Source organism: Dama dama, chromosome 18 (assembly GCF_033118175.1).
Source record: "Dama dama isolate Ldn47 chromosome 18, ASM3311817v1, whole genome shotgun sequence".
NCBI lineage: Eukaryota > Metazoa > Chordata > Mammalia > Artiodactyla > Cervidae > Dama > Dama dama.
The window spans coordinates 98431617-98445232 of NC_083698.1; the positions used below are offsets into that span (position 1 = coordinate 98431617).

A 13616-nucleotide genomic window follows, 5' to 3' on the forward strand; every position below is an offset into this window, starting at 1 on the left:
TGCACCGCAACAAAGACCCAGCACAGCCAAAAAAACAAAAGAGAAATTCAGCAGTAGTCCTGGATATCAAAGGCCTCTTGAAATCGAGGGTTCCCTATATTCGAAGTTTTAAACAGCTTAAGCAGAAATGAATAACCATCCATCCACATGGTCTAAAAATGATTTTTGTATTGAATAAGCAGTAGAAAGGGATGAACCTTAGGTTCCTCTCAGGACTGAGATTCTACATTCTAGTGGAAGATCTAAAGTATAATTGGAATCAAGCAAACATGGATTTGGGCTAATTCCCGAGTTAGTACATACGGATTGTGGTCTATTTACTCTCTAATGCTAACCAAATGTCAGAAAACTCAGTGCTGATTCTCATTTCTAAGCATGTAATGATCACTTTCATAATTATTTCACAGTATTTACTCTAAATCCTTTCTCCTTTTTGCTTTAAAAAAAAAACAGATTGAGCTAAAATAGGCATTTACAGCGATTGTATTTTACAATATTCGTGAATTTTATATCTTATTCTCAGGTACCCTAAAGTTACATCAAAATGATAACCATTTTCCCAGGAAGCACCATACGTAACCTCTTCATTTGTTGCTAATTTAGGTGTGCTCCCTGCATGGTGTCCTAATTGCACCTTTGTTATCTGTTCTCAGATGACCCCTTTAATCAGCCAGGCCTGCGAAGTGCTCCTGGCTCACCTAGAGCATTACGCACAATCCGGGGAGGCTTTTGACATCCAGAGGTAAGGGCACTGCGTGGCTATATTATAGATGAGAAATCATATTTTTAAACGGCTGCTTCTTGCAACTCTACATAATTGCTGAACAATTACCTGGGGACCAACAAACTATGGAAATACTTACAAGTTCCAAAAAGTGTGGGTGGACCAAGAAGAAGAAATGAAACCCATGGAAAATGTGAAGCAAATACAAATGAAGCCCCAGAGGCTGTGACTTGTGCAGGGAACCCTGAGTGGGCGTGTTTTGTGGGGAGACTTGCCCTCTGACCTCTGTAGACCCAGGAGTGGGCAAGATATGTCTGCGCAGAAAGGACAGGGTCTGGAGGGGGTGCAGTCCATGCAGTTTTAATTCAAGAAAAACTGTGGCCCCCACCTCAGCCTGAAAGTCATGACTTAGCGGTGGAGCCTCAATTTAAACAACTGATTGTCTGGCTTTTTGCCTAATTGACCTCTGCTAAATTATGGTTTATATCAGATTAAGAGTCACACAGCAGATCAGCCAGAAGCCAGCTCGCTCTCATTATCAATGTTAATAAAATCATAACATAATCATCACCAGCATTTACATTCTACCATATTGTTTACAAAATTCTCTCCTCCACATTCTCACTGGTCATGACATGCATGAGCTGGGTGAGGGTATGGCTTTACCCAACTCAGGGAGCTGGGTGCTCAGTTGGCCCAGCAGCCATAAAAGCAAAGTTAATAACTCTTAAAACCTTTACATCTTCAATATTTAGGATCAGAAGAAATCACATTCAGCAGTCACGTTGTTGTTTTTGCTGTCACCGGGAAATGTGTAATCAATTGTAGAGATGTTCTCAGTAAAAGAGGTCAAAATAAAATACGTCATCTGGAGATGTCATGTAGTCCTTAATGATAAGTGGTTATAGAATTTATGAAGAAGAGGAACTAAGTGTGTACCTACGTCAAGCCACAAAAATAGACCCTTTCATTAGCAAAGGATATGAATTCCCAGCTGTTAGCCTTTTTAGAAGCAACCTAAGTACCCCTACAAAGAAAACCAAAAAAGATTATTCTCTTAGAGCTTAAAATGGCCATTTGAGGGGCAGGTTTCCTAGAGCCTAAGAGGTTAATTTTTCTGGAGCTACTGCCAGACACTTTTCCTTCTGTTTGTTTCTAAAGTGCAACGTGTGTTTCCTGTAATAATATACATATGTTCGTGAAACTGCTCCCAAAGTTTGTTTTGTGTTTATTTGAGTGTAAAGGGGCCCTGGTTTTTTTTATTTGTTGCTCCAATGAAAACTGTAAAACCATTAGGAGGAAGAGGGAGACAGAGTCAATAAAACTAGACAATCAGCTTGTTATTAATAATTTCATCAGTCACAACTTGCTCTATCTACATCAGTCAGTCGTTAGACACTGGCCTCGGAAGGGCTCTGCACAACTTTGGAGTAAAGCACATAGACTCTGGGCCAAGTGTTTTCCCTCCTTCATGGGGAGGAAAAAGTAAAGTGTATTTCTTGGTATTTGACTTTGTCAGGATGACCCCATCTTTGTCTAGATTGGCTCCCTGTTATGTATTTATGTCTCCCCTTGAATGGGCTTCCCAGGTGGCTCAGTGGATAGAGAATCTGTCTGCAATGCAGAAACCTCAGGAGACCTGGGTTTGATCCCTGGGTGGGGAAGATCCCCTGGAGAAGGGAATGGCCACCCACTCCAGTATCCTTGCCTGGAGAATCCCATGGACAGAGGAGCCTGGCGGGCTACAGTCCATGGGGTCACAGAGTCGGACACGACTGAAATGACTGAACACACACATACACTCCCCTTGAACTCTGCTGTCACCGTCCCAGGATCTCACTCCGACGTGGTAGTGGGGAGGGTTCCTCTCCTACCAGCCCACTCCAGATCTGCTGGAGCCCCACTTTGAACAGGTAGATGGTGGAGTCGTGCACTCCGGGAGGAGGTGGATGGGGAGGCCAGTGGCCACCTCCTTCCTGAACACAAATGGTTCCCTCCCCCGTAGGACCTACTGCTGCTACACCACCAATGTGGTGGCCAGTGTCGCCTTCGGCACCGAAGTGGACTCCCAGGAGACTCCCGAGCACCCCTTCGTGGAGCACTGCAGGCGCTTCTTTGCATCCTCCATCCCCAAACCTCTCCTGGTTTTACTCTGTAAGTGCAGCTGCTGCTGACCGGGGTAAACTGGGCAAGTTGGGCAGACCCCGTGGCACCCCAGGGGCCTCGGGTAGCTTCAGGGCTCCACCCCAGCCACCAGGAAAAGGGCACTCGGGGTGACTCTGAGTCACCCTGTGGAGTCTGCCCTGCAGAGCCCTGGTCTCCCTGGAGATGCCCAGGCTCCTCTGCACCAACCTGGGGCCACTTAGCCGCACAGGCAGGCCTGGCCCAGCTCACCGTCCCCGCAGTGAGCACGGCCGCAGTGCACGGGGCTGAGAGGCCTGCTGCACTGCCTCCGCTAGAGCCTGTTTCCACCCTGTGAGGAAGGCATTCTCCTCCCCACTTCACAGATGAGAAAACTGAGGCTGGAAAGGCAGAGCCAAGATGGGAACCTAAAACCTTTCATTTTCTAGGACATATTCCTCCCCTCCAGCAAAACCCTCTTTAGAACACTACTCTGCTTGAAGCCCAACACATAGTGAATGAGAAACCAAGTGATGGGTGACTAGCAGATTACCCACTGGTGAGGAGACTGGTCCATTTATCTTATTTCTATTTTAGAAGTGAGTGTTTACCCTCTGGCCAATTCCAGTGTCTTCTTGCTTTTATGGAAGCACTGCAGTGTTGTTATTATGGTTATTGATTATTGCCATAATTCCAAACCATTCTGCTGAGCTGGTAAATTCTATTTCCTTCCTTGGTCAGTTTCATTCCCATTTCCGAGTCAATTTCTGTGGAAGCCCCTGTCACCTCCATCTGCTCTGCACTGATACGGTATGGCAATTGTCGCTATGGCAGTCAAATCACAGAGGGTCACCCCTCACCCTCTATACCCCAGGGGAACTGGCTCCCCTTGCCATCAACAACAGGGCATCATGTGCACTGCAGGGCACATGGGTCCACTTCCCATGGTGGCTGCCACTCCAAGCCCTCCCTCCCTGCTGTGTCATTTTGATGCAGGCCCCTGCTCTTGAAAATGGGCAGAGCCTGTTGAGACATGCATGGATCAGAAGGGTCCTCTCCCCCAACTCCCACATGTGCCTGTGCACGGGAGACCCACCATGAATGCTGAGAATCTGAACTGAGCCACGCTCCCCAGGGACAGGCTTGGCCGCCACCCCCCGCCCCCCCATCCCCTCCCCCCGCCCCCCCCGCCACGGTTCAGGCTATCTTCCAGGAGGGAATAAGTGGCAGCTCTGGGGAAAATGATCCAAAGGAAAAATCAAAAAATGCAAATGACCAGAAAGTTAAAAAAGGAGATCAGCTTCTACCACTTGCTAAGACTTGAAACATGGCCTGCAATCTCTTCTTTCCTGATGAAATACACAAACCTTGGACCCTCCTATCTAGGACTAGGGAAATTAACTTATAAACATGAGACTGGCTGCTTGAAGGCCAGATGGAAGTGGGCCCTCAAGTGAAGCCCCACTTCCATCGTATAGACATTTATCAAGCACTTACTTCGTGCAAGGAAGAGTGAGGAGTCCAGAGGTAGAACCCTGCTCTGAGCAGTGGCAATTCAGAGGGGAAGACAGGCCTTCAAAAGACTAATTCAAGGCCAGGGCTTGCTTCCTGGCAACAGGCATCTAATAGCCCTGGTTTATTCTCACCCCCTTTTCAATGCCACTTTTGTTTTTCTCTTTCAAGTATCATTTCCATCCATAATGGTCCCACTGGCCCGGATTTTGCCCAATAAGAACCGAGATGAACTGAATGGCTTTTTTAACAAACTCATTAGGAATGTGATTGCCTTGCGGGACCAGCAAGCAGCCGAAGAGGTAACGTATTTTAATAGGACACGGCGTTGAAATGGAATAGAAGCTAATTTGGCATCGCTGTCTGCTTTCTCTCCCTCCCCTCCCAGCCCCACACACTCACGCATGCTGTCCTTCAGTGGCCTAGCACTTAGAGCTTGCCGGGGCAGCCAAGAGAGAGAAGGCGGGTGGGAGGCGGGGAGCCAGAGGAGGAACAAAAAAGGAGAGAGAGGTGAAAGCAGGCAGGAAGGACGGCGGGGAGCAGCAGCCCAGAGCAATCTGTCCACCCTCTGACCCAGGGGAGTAGAATTAAAGCTGCCCTCCCCTCAAGCTCACAGGCCGCCTTATTTCAAGCATCACCCCCAGCACAGGTTATGGCCACCCCAGAGAATTTTCTAGATAAATCTGCCCACATGTGCTTTTCATCACTATATTCTTTATACTGAAAAACAGCAAGATGGAGCTTTATAGCATGAACAGCATCGTTTTGAGAGGGGAGTTCAGGCAGCTGTCACCAATCCCACAATCCCTCTCTGCATGGAGGGATGGAGGGTGTTACGGCAAAATGCATGGCTGAGGGCCCTCACGTGCTTCACTGAGAGCTAGAAATTTCTTTCCCCTTTGTGGATATGCCCTACGCTTGGCACACAGTAGGAATCGAGTAAATATTTGTTGATTGAACTTGGCTGAGAATAGAAATAGGAATGTTCAGTGTTAAGGAAAATAGTTTCAATATTGGATATGCTCGTGCATGTATAATGCTATTCTTTATGGGCCTTACTCTAGTCAACAAAATTGCTGAAAAGGAAAAAACAGGGCTGAAATGTCTCTTCCTGAATTGGCTTGCATAAGATGTAGCTTTAAAAGTGTTTTCTCGGGCTTCCTGGGGTGCTCAGTGGTAAAGAATCTGCCTGCCAATGCAGGGGATGTGGGTTCCATCCCCGGTCCCGAAAGATTCCACATGCCACGAAGCAGCTCAGCCAGTGCACCACATCTATCAAGCCTGTGTCCCAAAGCCTGGGATCTGCAATTACTGAGCCCAAGTGCCCCAACTACTGAAGCCCCCGTGCGCTAGAGCGTGTGCTCTGCAACAAGAGAAGGCACCACAGTGAGAAACCTGCCTATCCCAACTAGAGAGTAGCCCTTGCTCGCTACAACTAGAGAAAAGCCCACACAGCAACAAAGACCCAGCACAACCAAACTTAAAAATAAATAAAAAGGGACCTTCCCTAGTGGTCCAGTGGTTAAGAATCTGCCTTCCAATGCAAGGGATGCAGGTTTGAACCTGCTTGAAGAACTAAGATCCCACATTCCACCTGATGACTAAGCCACAACTAAAATCTGACACAGCCAAGTAAACAAACATTTTAAAACACAAATAAATAAAATTATTTTTTTAAGGTGTTTTCTCAAAGACTGGGCAGGTCAGAGAGATTACCAAGGGGAAGATGTGTGGTCCAGTGTCACCATGCTGGCCGAAGATGAGATCAAGGCGAACGCAGTCAGTTAGTGGCCAGTCGCATGGAGTAGCCTCTACCTGCCCCAGCTTCACATTCTAGACACTGTGCAGCAAAGGTGTCCTTGTCCAGAAGGTGGGGGAAGGTGCAGACAAGCTTGCCCGTTGGCCCATACCACTTGGAACTCAACCTGCCACCCTTAGAGGTGTGAGAAGAATCAGTTCCTGGTGTCCTTGGCCCAGCTCCGCCATCTGAAAGGACAGAACATTCTTATCCAGGTCCATGCTTCTCCAGGGTGAGCCTGGGGAAGGAGGGATGAGCAAAGTCCCGTTTTCAAACCTTAATACTATTGTGAAGGCCTTCCTTCATGCATGTAAGATTTGTCACACACCCCTCCTACCCCCAGCCTGAAACCCACTGGTGGTGGAATCAGGCTGAAAATTCTCAAACTGTTGCACCAAATAGCTTGCTAAGAGGTGAAGGGTTATTAAAGATCCAATTACTAGGATTGCCTCAAGCTTTTCCTTTTTTAAACTCAAGAGCTATTTGTTTCAAACAACAAGTTGATCTGAGAAAAACCTCCCAACCATGAATCTAGGACTGCCCGTGTCAAGACAGAGCTATATGGTTACTAAGAAAACTTGCTTTAAACCCTTCTAAAGTCCGTAGACATTCCATCAAGCAGATGTGTGTTTGCGCAGTGGAAAATGCAGCACAGATGTTAAAAGGTAAATATTTTTCTAAGCTCTCGCCAATGGGTGGATTAGACACCTACATCTATCAGGGTGCATATTTTTCTTGGATATAACCATAAACCAGCACTGTTGCCGGCCTAAATGGGCAGTGTTCAAATAGCCTCTGTGATACAGTGCAAATAAAAGGAACCCATCAACACTAATGCTCCTCTCCAGCGCACAGGCCCCAGAGAGCCGCCCTTTCCTCTGGCTTCTGGGGTTGGAGGTTAAGACAGATTTCTATAAGGCTCAGCAGCCCTGATGCAGCCTGGCTGAGGGGGGATGAGAGGAAAGGATGCCAGCTGCAGCTCTGCCCCAGGGTAGACCCAATGAGGTGGATGTGGCTTTGCCCTCCCTTCTACCATTGTCCTCATGTGACTCCAGCAAAGCCACAAGCAAGCCTCGGGGATCACAACCATATAGCATCTGAGGAGTTTCAAATGGGCCGGCCAAAAGAGAGCCTGGGATGCTCTGGGGTCCCCGAATGGCAACTGGGAGCCGAGAGAGCTCACCTCCCATTCATGCCATCATGCCCGGCCCCGGGACCAGGGTTAGAGTCTCAAATGTTGCCCAGGCAACAGAAAGGAAGCTGGGGAAAGTCAGCCCTGTGGATGCTGTTTGGGAAGCAGATTGAGCAGGGCCAGGGTGGAAAGAGAGAGGCAAGGGCCATCCTCTCAGCCAATCCCATGCAAGCAGGCTGGCAGTATGTGGGGCCTTGCCTCCCTAAGTCTCAAGATTCTTGTGGCCCACAGGCTGAGCTGGGAGCCCCACTGGAATCTCCACAGAAGACACCTTCCAACCAGTAGAGCTGCAAGGGTGTCATGACCCAAGGGTGTCATGACCCAAGGGTCTCCTGATCTAAGGGGGTCACAACCCAAGGGTCTCATGATCTAAGGGTCTCATGATCCAAGATTCCTGCTCCAAAGCATGCAGTAACAAGTAAATCCAACACAACCTTCCTCAAAATACACTTAGGACACTGCAGGTTTATTAGTATTTGTGGAGTTGCTGATTGAAAACCTAACATGTGCTTGGCCCAAAACAGGCATGGGGTGGGGATGGGGGTGGGGGTGGGGCACAGGATCCTGCCCTGGAGATGCAAGCAACCCTGTGTGACCTGACAACCATCTTTGTTGTTGTTGTTATTGTTGTTTAGTCGCTAAGTCGTATCTGACTCTTTGCGACCCCATGGACTGTAGCCTGCCACGCTCCTTTGTTGATGGGATTTCCCAGGTAAAAACACTGGCGTGGGTTGCCATTTCCTTCTTCAAACAACCTCCTTAAAAGACGCTAATGTGTATGACATAGATTGTGGATTCAATAGAAATCCAGAAGCCAAAGAACTGAGAAAATGATGCAACAAGTCAAGAACTTTGAAATGATCATTTTTTCTCTTGGTGGTTCTAATATTTGCCCTTTTGGTGTTGAGTCCCATAGACTTCAGGATAGAGAAACCCATCGGTGGTCCTTCATCACATTCAAGAGCTGTTCAAAGATGAGATGTGTCAGGGACACACTTTGTCAACGCTAAAGTGAAAGTCGCTCAGTCGTGTCTAACTCTTTGAGATCCCATGGACTGAATTCTCCAGGCCAGAATACTGGAATAGGTAGCCATTTCTTTCTCCAGGGGATCTTACCAACCCAAGAATCGAACCCAGGTCTTCTGCATTGCAGGCAGATTCTTTACCAGCTGAGCTACCAGCAGTATCAGCACTAAAGTAATACATAAACACTCCATTGTTACACTTAGGGGTAGTATAAATAGAGAGGATCTGCAAACTACTGATAAGGAAGGAGGGGGAAATGGTGAGAAAGCTCTAACTTAAATGGGGCAGGAGGTTACTGAGGATAGCAGGGACCCAACCTGAGGAGGATGAGCAAAATGCAGGCTGGACTTGGAAGGCAGGCTTCTTCAGATGAGTTCCCTCCCTGGCCCCAGGTCCTGTGAACTCCCTGTTGAGACAAAAACTAGACACAGAAGTCTGCCCTGGAGGATGGGGTATGAACAATGGAGCACTTACTTTGATTTATATTTTAAATATTTATCTATTTCGCTGCGCCTGGGCAGGCGGGATCCTTAGTTGTGGCATTCAAACTCTTAGTCGCAGCATGTGGGATTTAGTTCCTTGACCAGGGATCGAACCCAGGCCTCCTGCACTGGGAGCGCAGAGTCTTAGCCCCTGGACTACCAGGGAAGTCCCTAATTTAATTCTATATGATGCTCGGATTGCTTTATTATCAGAAAAACCAACCAACCAACCAACAATACAAACGCAGATGAAGGAAAATAATAAAAACCTCCCTGGTTTTTCCAGCTCCTTCAGCTCACCGTGAACTGCTGGGTAGGATGTTGCTAAACATTTTCTACACGTGGACACATGTAATCACAGACATTGTCCAGGTGCCGTTCTTACAGACATGAGGTTCTGCTATACATCCTGTTCAGCAACTTGCTCTCTTTACTTATCAAAGTGGCTTAACAGCTTCCTGAATCAGCCCAGAAGAACGGCCTCATGCTGTATCGGCAGCAACACTGTCTGCTGCTGGCTGTACTCAGTGCCATAATGAGGGGCGCTGGGAGGGTGAGGTCCCAGGTTCCCCCAATCTCAGACAATCCCGCAAAGAAAATCCTTGTTCCTGTGGACTCTTTGAAAGCTGCGTGTGCTCATCTTCTTTTTGCTGTGAGAGCACTCTCTTACGTGACTCTAAGGCCCAAATGTGTGTTTTCTTCGTTCCTCCCTTAGAGGCGTAGAGATTTCCTCCAAATGGTCCAGGATGTGCGCCATTCTGCCACCACCGTAGGCGTGGAGAACTTTGATATCGTCCGTCAGGTCTTTTCTGCCACCAGATGCCCAGCAAACCCTTCCCGGCGACACCCACCCAGACCCCTGTCCAAGTCTTTGAGTGTGGATGAGGTGGTGGGCCAGGCCTTCATCTTCCTTATCGCCGGCTATGAGATCGTCACCAACACTCTCTCTTTCGCCACCTACCTCCTGGCCACCAACCCTGAGTGCCAAGAGAAGCTTCTGGAAGAGGTGGACCGTTTCAGCAAGAAACATGTGAGTACAGTCATCTGTGTGGCTTTGTGTTCATCAAAGTGAAACTTACTTGCTAAAATCACATTCTAAGTGTATAAGCATGCTGTGGCCCAACTTCTCCATCTCTCTGGGTTAACAAGTAAAATGGAGTACTCAGAACAACATATTGGAAAAAAAAAGAATTGTCACATGCCTTCATTGCCTGGGATGGTCCATGAACCAAGCCTGGCTCAGGGAAAATGCAGAACCCCAGGCAGTCAGAGGTCAAAGGTCAGGGAAAGGGAAGGAGACCTGATTTCCCAACACTCTGTGGATTCTCCATGCTCAGGGAGGTGGCAGTCAGCCAGAAAATGGGGCCAAGTGGAAGACAGAAGCAGGCCTAAGGACAGGCCGAGTCAACGCAGGAATGGAGATGGGGAGAGTGCTAGGGAAGAGGTCTGGGAATGAAGTGGCTGAAACAGGGCTGGATTCTAGATATTCCTTCTAGATGGGGCTGCTCATTGCTGGACCAGAAGCAAACTTCAGGGTGCAGAGCTTGGCTACTTCTTCACATCATTTTTTCCTGGATGCTTATGTGTGCATTACTTTAACTTATGAGCTGTTAAAGAAAGTCATTTAAAAAATCTGTGCTGTCAAAGGAAGACCACCATAATAGAATCCTTTCTAATACATTCTGATGATGTAAGGACTATTACATTCACAATGTTGGGAGGAGAGCTGTTCCATTATAGGAACTGTCAGAATTTTTTTTCATATATTGAGTTGAAAACTGATTCCCAGGAAATTCCACTTGCTTATTCCACTGGGGAAAGTATTGGGTTGGCCAAAAAGTTTGGGTTATTTTGACGCAAGGTTAGCTTTTCTTTTGAAAACTGCATTAACTGTGTTGCTAGTTGCCTCAACTTCTGGCTCATCGAGAGCTTGCGGTCAACTTAAAGTCCTGTAATGTTTTGACATCTGCCAAGCCAGGTTTCCCCAGTCCATTGCTTGGACTATTGATTTTCTGAGCCTAGATGCAAGAGTATATATTTATCCTTATTATTGCTCAAGTCAGTCAAAATAATTTTGAATCTTGATTCTGGCATCTGTCATATTATAATTCCTCCAGCTTTGTGTCATCTGGGACTTGCTCAGCTTGTCTCCTATTTCATCCAAGTCATTGATTAAAGTGTTGAACAGGACAAGTCTTCCCTCCAGGTTGACATTGATCTATTAATCAATATTCTTTGGGCAGGGAGTCTCAACAAGTCATGAATTCAAATAATCCTACCACCTCCTACCATCGCCCATCTCATCCTATTTAATATGTAGTTGTGTTTTTGTTCTCAGTTGAGATGGGGATAGAGGAAGGAACAAAGATGATTGGGGTACATTACTGCAAGAGAAAAGCAGGGAGCTGAAGGTATATTAGGATGCTGTTTGGGGCAGGTGACAAAACCCCAAACCAAACTGACTTAAGAACTAAAAAAAAGGCGGGGAGACGTTTATGAATACAGATAATAGAGCAGCTTAGGAATAGATGATGTTGTTATTTAGTCACTAAGTTAGAGCTGACTCTTTGTGACCGCATGGACTGTAGCCTGTCAGACTCCTCTGTGCATGGGATTTTCCAGGCAAGAATAATGGAGTGTGTCGCCATTCCCTTTTCCAGGGGCTCTTCCTGACCCAGGGATCAAACCTGCTTTTCCTGCATTGACAGGTAGATTCTTTATCACTGAGCCACCAGGGAAGTCCAGTAATAGATGTGGCTTCAAACAAATCTTTATCTAGGCTCAAAGATGGGCTCTGGTCCTAGTTTCTCCCCACTTCTTGGCTGGGCTCTCTTCATATTGGTCCCATTCTCAGGTGTTCCCTTCTCTTGAAGCCCCAGGCAACCTGCTGAGAACATCTGGGAGACAGGCTTCCACTCATAACCAAAGGAGAAGAGTCTGTGACCCCAAATTCTCAGCAAGAGTCATTGGGTTCACTCTGGTCAGAATGCTTAGGTCACTGCCCATTCTTGAACAGACTATTGTGGCCAAGAGAACAGGGGCATGGGTGGGCTTAAGTCAATCCACCCTACCCTCAGAGTCAACCCTAGACAAGTCCTATGACTAAGAACTTGGGAGCGGACACTCTGGCAGTTACTCCAGGAGGTGGTCAAGGCAGAAGAGGCAATTCAGCCCCCTGGTCTCAAATAAACCAGGAGGCAGGTCAAACTAAAGACTTTCACACATCTGGAGAGTGGTCCGCCATGTAGTGGATGTGGTTGTGGGTTGGAGAGGGGGCAACAGCTCTGAGAGGTAGAAGTCATGACTCACCTTCACGGAATTTAATTGCCAATTAAAACAATAGTCTATGTCTATTACAACAGTACCTCCTTCCAAGTGAAATTCTCCAGGGCAACAGAAGGCAGCACTTGATCGAGTCTAGAATGAGTGATGTCATGCAGAGAGCTTGGGGCTCTAGGAGTCTGTCCCACCAGCTACTCTGTAATTCCATCTTGTTATGTTCATCCATCAGGAGGATACAGAGCGGGTTTCCACAGACCTGCATTCAGAGACCTTCGGCACATAACCCCTTACCTCTGAGGTGGCCTAAACCGAACTTGACCTTGAGGAGGGCGATACTATCTCACTTTACCCTGCGCTCCTTCAAATCCCCTCAGCCTAGGATGGAGGCTTCTTTCCTCAGAGAACTACCTCCTATGGGACTGTGCAAAATGTGTGTGTGTGTATGCATGCGTGTGCATTCATGCCCAGTTGTGTCCAACTCTTTGTGACTCCATGGACTGTAGCCCGCCAGGCTCCTCTGTCCGTGAAATTTTCCAGGCAAGAACAGTGGAGTTGTTTGCCATTTCCTTCTCCAGGGGAACTTCCCCACCCAGGGATAGAACCTGCATCTCTTGTGTCCCCTGAATGTTGCCAGTCAAATAAACAGATTTTAGGAGGTAAAGTTTCTCAAACTTTAGCATACATAAAATCATCTAGGAAGTCTGTTAAGATGTAGAGTCTAGGGCCCTTTCCACAGAGATTCTCCTTCCATAAGTCTGGGCGAGGGCCAATGAACCCCCATTTTAAATACACGTCCCAGGTGATTTTCATACAGACGATCCCTGTTTCTACCTTGAGAATATAGCCTTTGTACCCAATGCCCTGCCCCAGCTATGCAGGCTCCTGGGTCATTTTCTCTCTGCAGGTAACAGCTGGGACTGTCTCTGAAAAATGGGAATATATGGAAATGGTCTATAAATCAAATAAATTTGGCAGTCACAATAGTGTTAATAGTTGTATAGCCTTGCACATGGTATACATGCAATAAATATTTTCAGGTTCTCTTTTTTTCTGTTCATTTTTTTTTTCTATAATCAGAGTTCTGTTAATATGGGCCATCTGTCAGAACATGGAAATGCAGATTAGCTGTTCACACATTAGATATTTTCCTGAAAATATTCCTGAAAATTTGCATGTAAAGTAGGACTTGTGATAATTTTCCTGCTGGTTTCCATTCAACAAATATTTTTTGAGTGCCAGTTAATGCCAGAGTCAGGCTCCAGACATTGCACCCAAGAATGTTCTGACCTAGTTCTTCCATAATATCCCTGAGACCCCCACGCATCTCATTAGATGGTCTTCTCTTGTATTTGTCAATGAGATCATTAGATTTGAGCTTTTGAGTTTCTCTTCCCTGAGCCATACCATTTTTTAGCAATGCCCTATGGGAATCCAATGAAAGCTATGTTTTCTCCCCATGAAAAAGTCTTTGTGCACTGT

At 46.9% G+C, this 13616-nt stretch overlaps 1 protein-coding gene across 1 annotated transcript in view; it reads left to right on the top strand.

Annotated features, from left to right (window-relative positions):
• The window catches only part of TBXAS1 (thromboxane A synthase 1), a 161589-nt gene that overhangs the window by 100284 nt on the left and 47689 nt on the right, over window positions 1–13616 (top strand). Inside the window, exons 6-9 of the mRNA XM_061165908.1 lie at window positions 654–742; window positions 2730–2878; window positions 4529–4659; window positions 9571–9885. Coding sequence (XP_061021891.1) covers window positions 654–742; window positions 2730–2878; window positions 4529–4659; window positions 9571–9885 — 684 coding nt within the window. The remainder of the gene's footprint in view (window positions 1–653; window positions 743–2729; window positions 2879–4528; window positions 4660–9570; window positions 9886–13616) is intronic.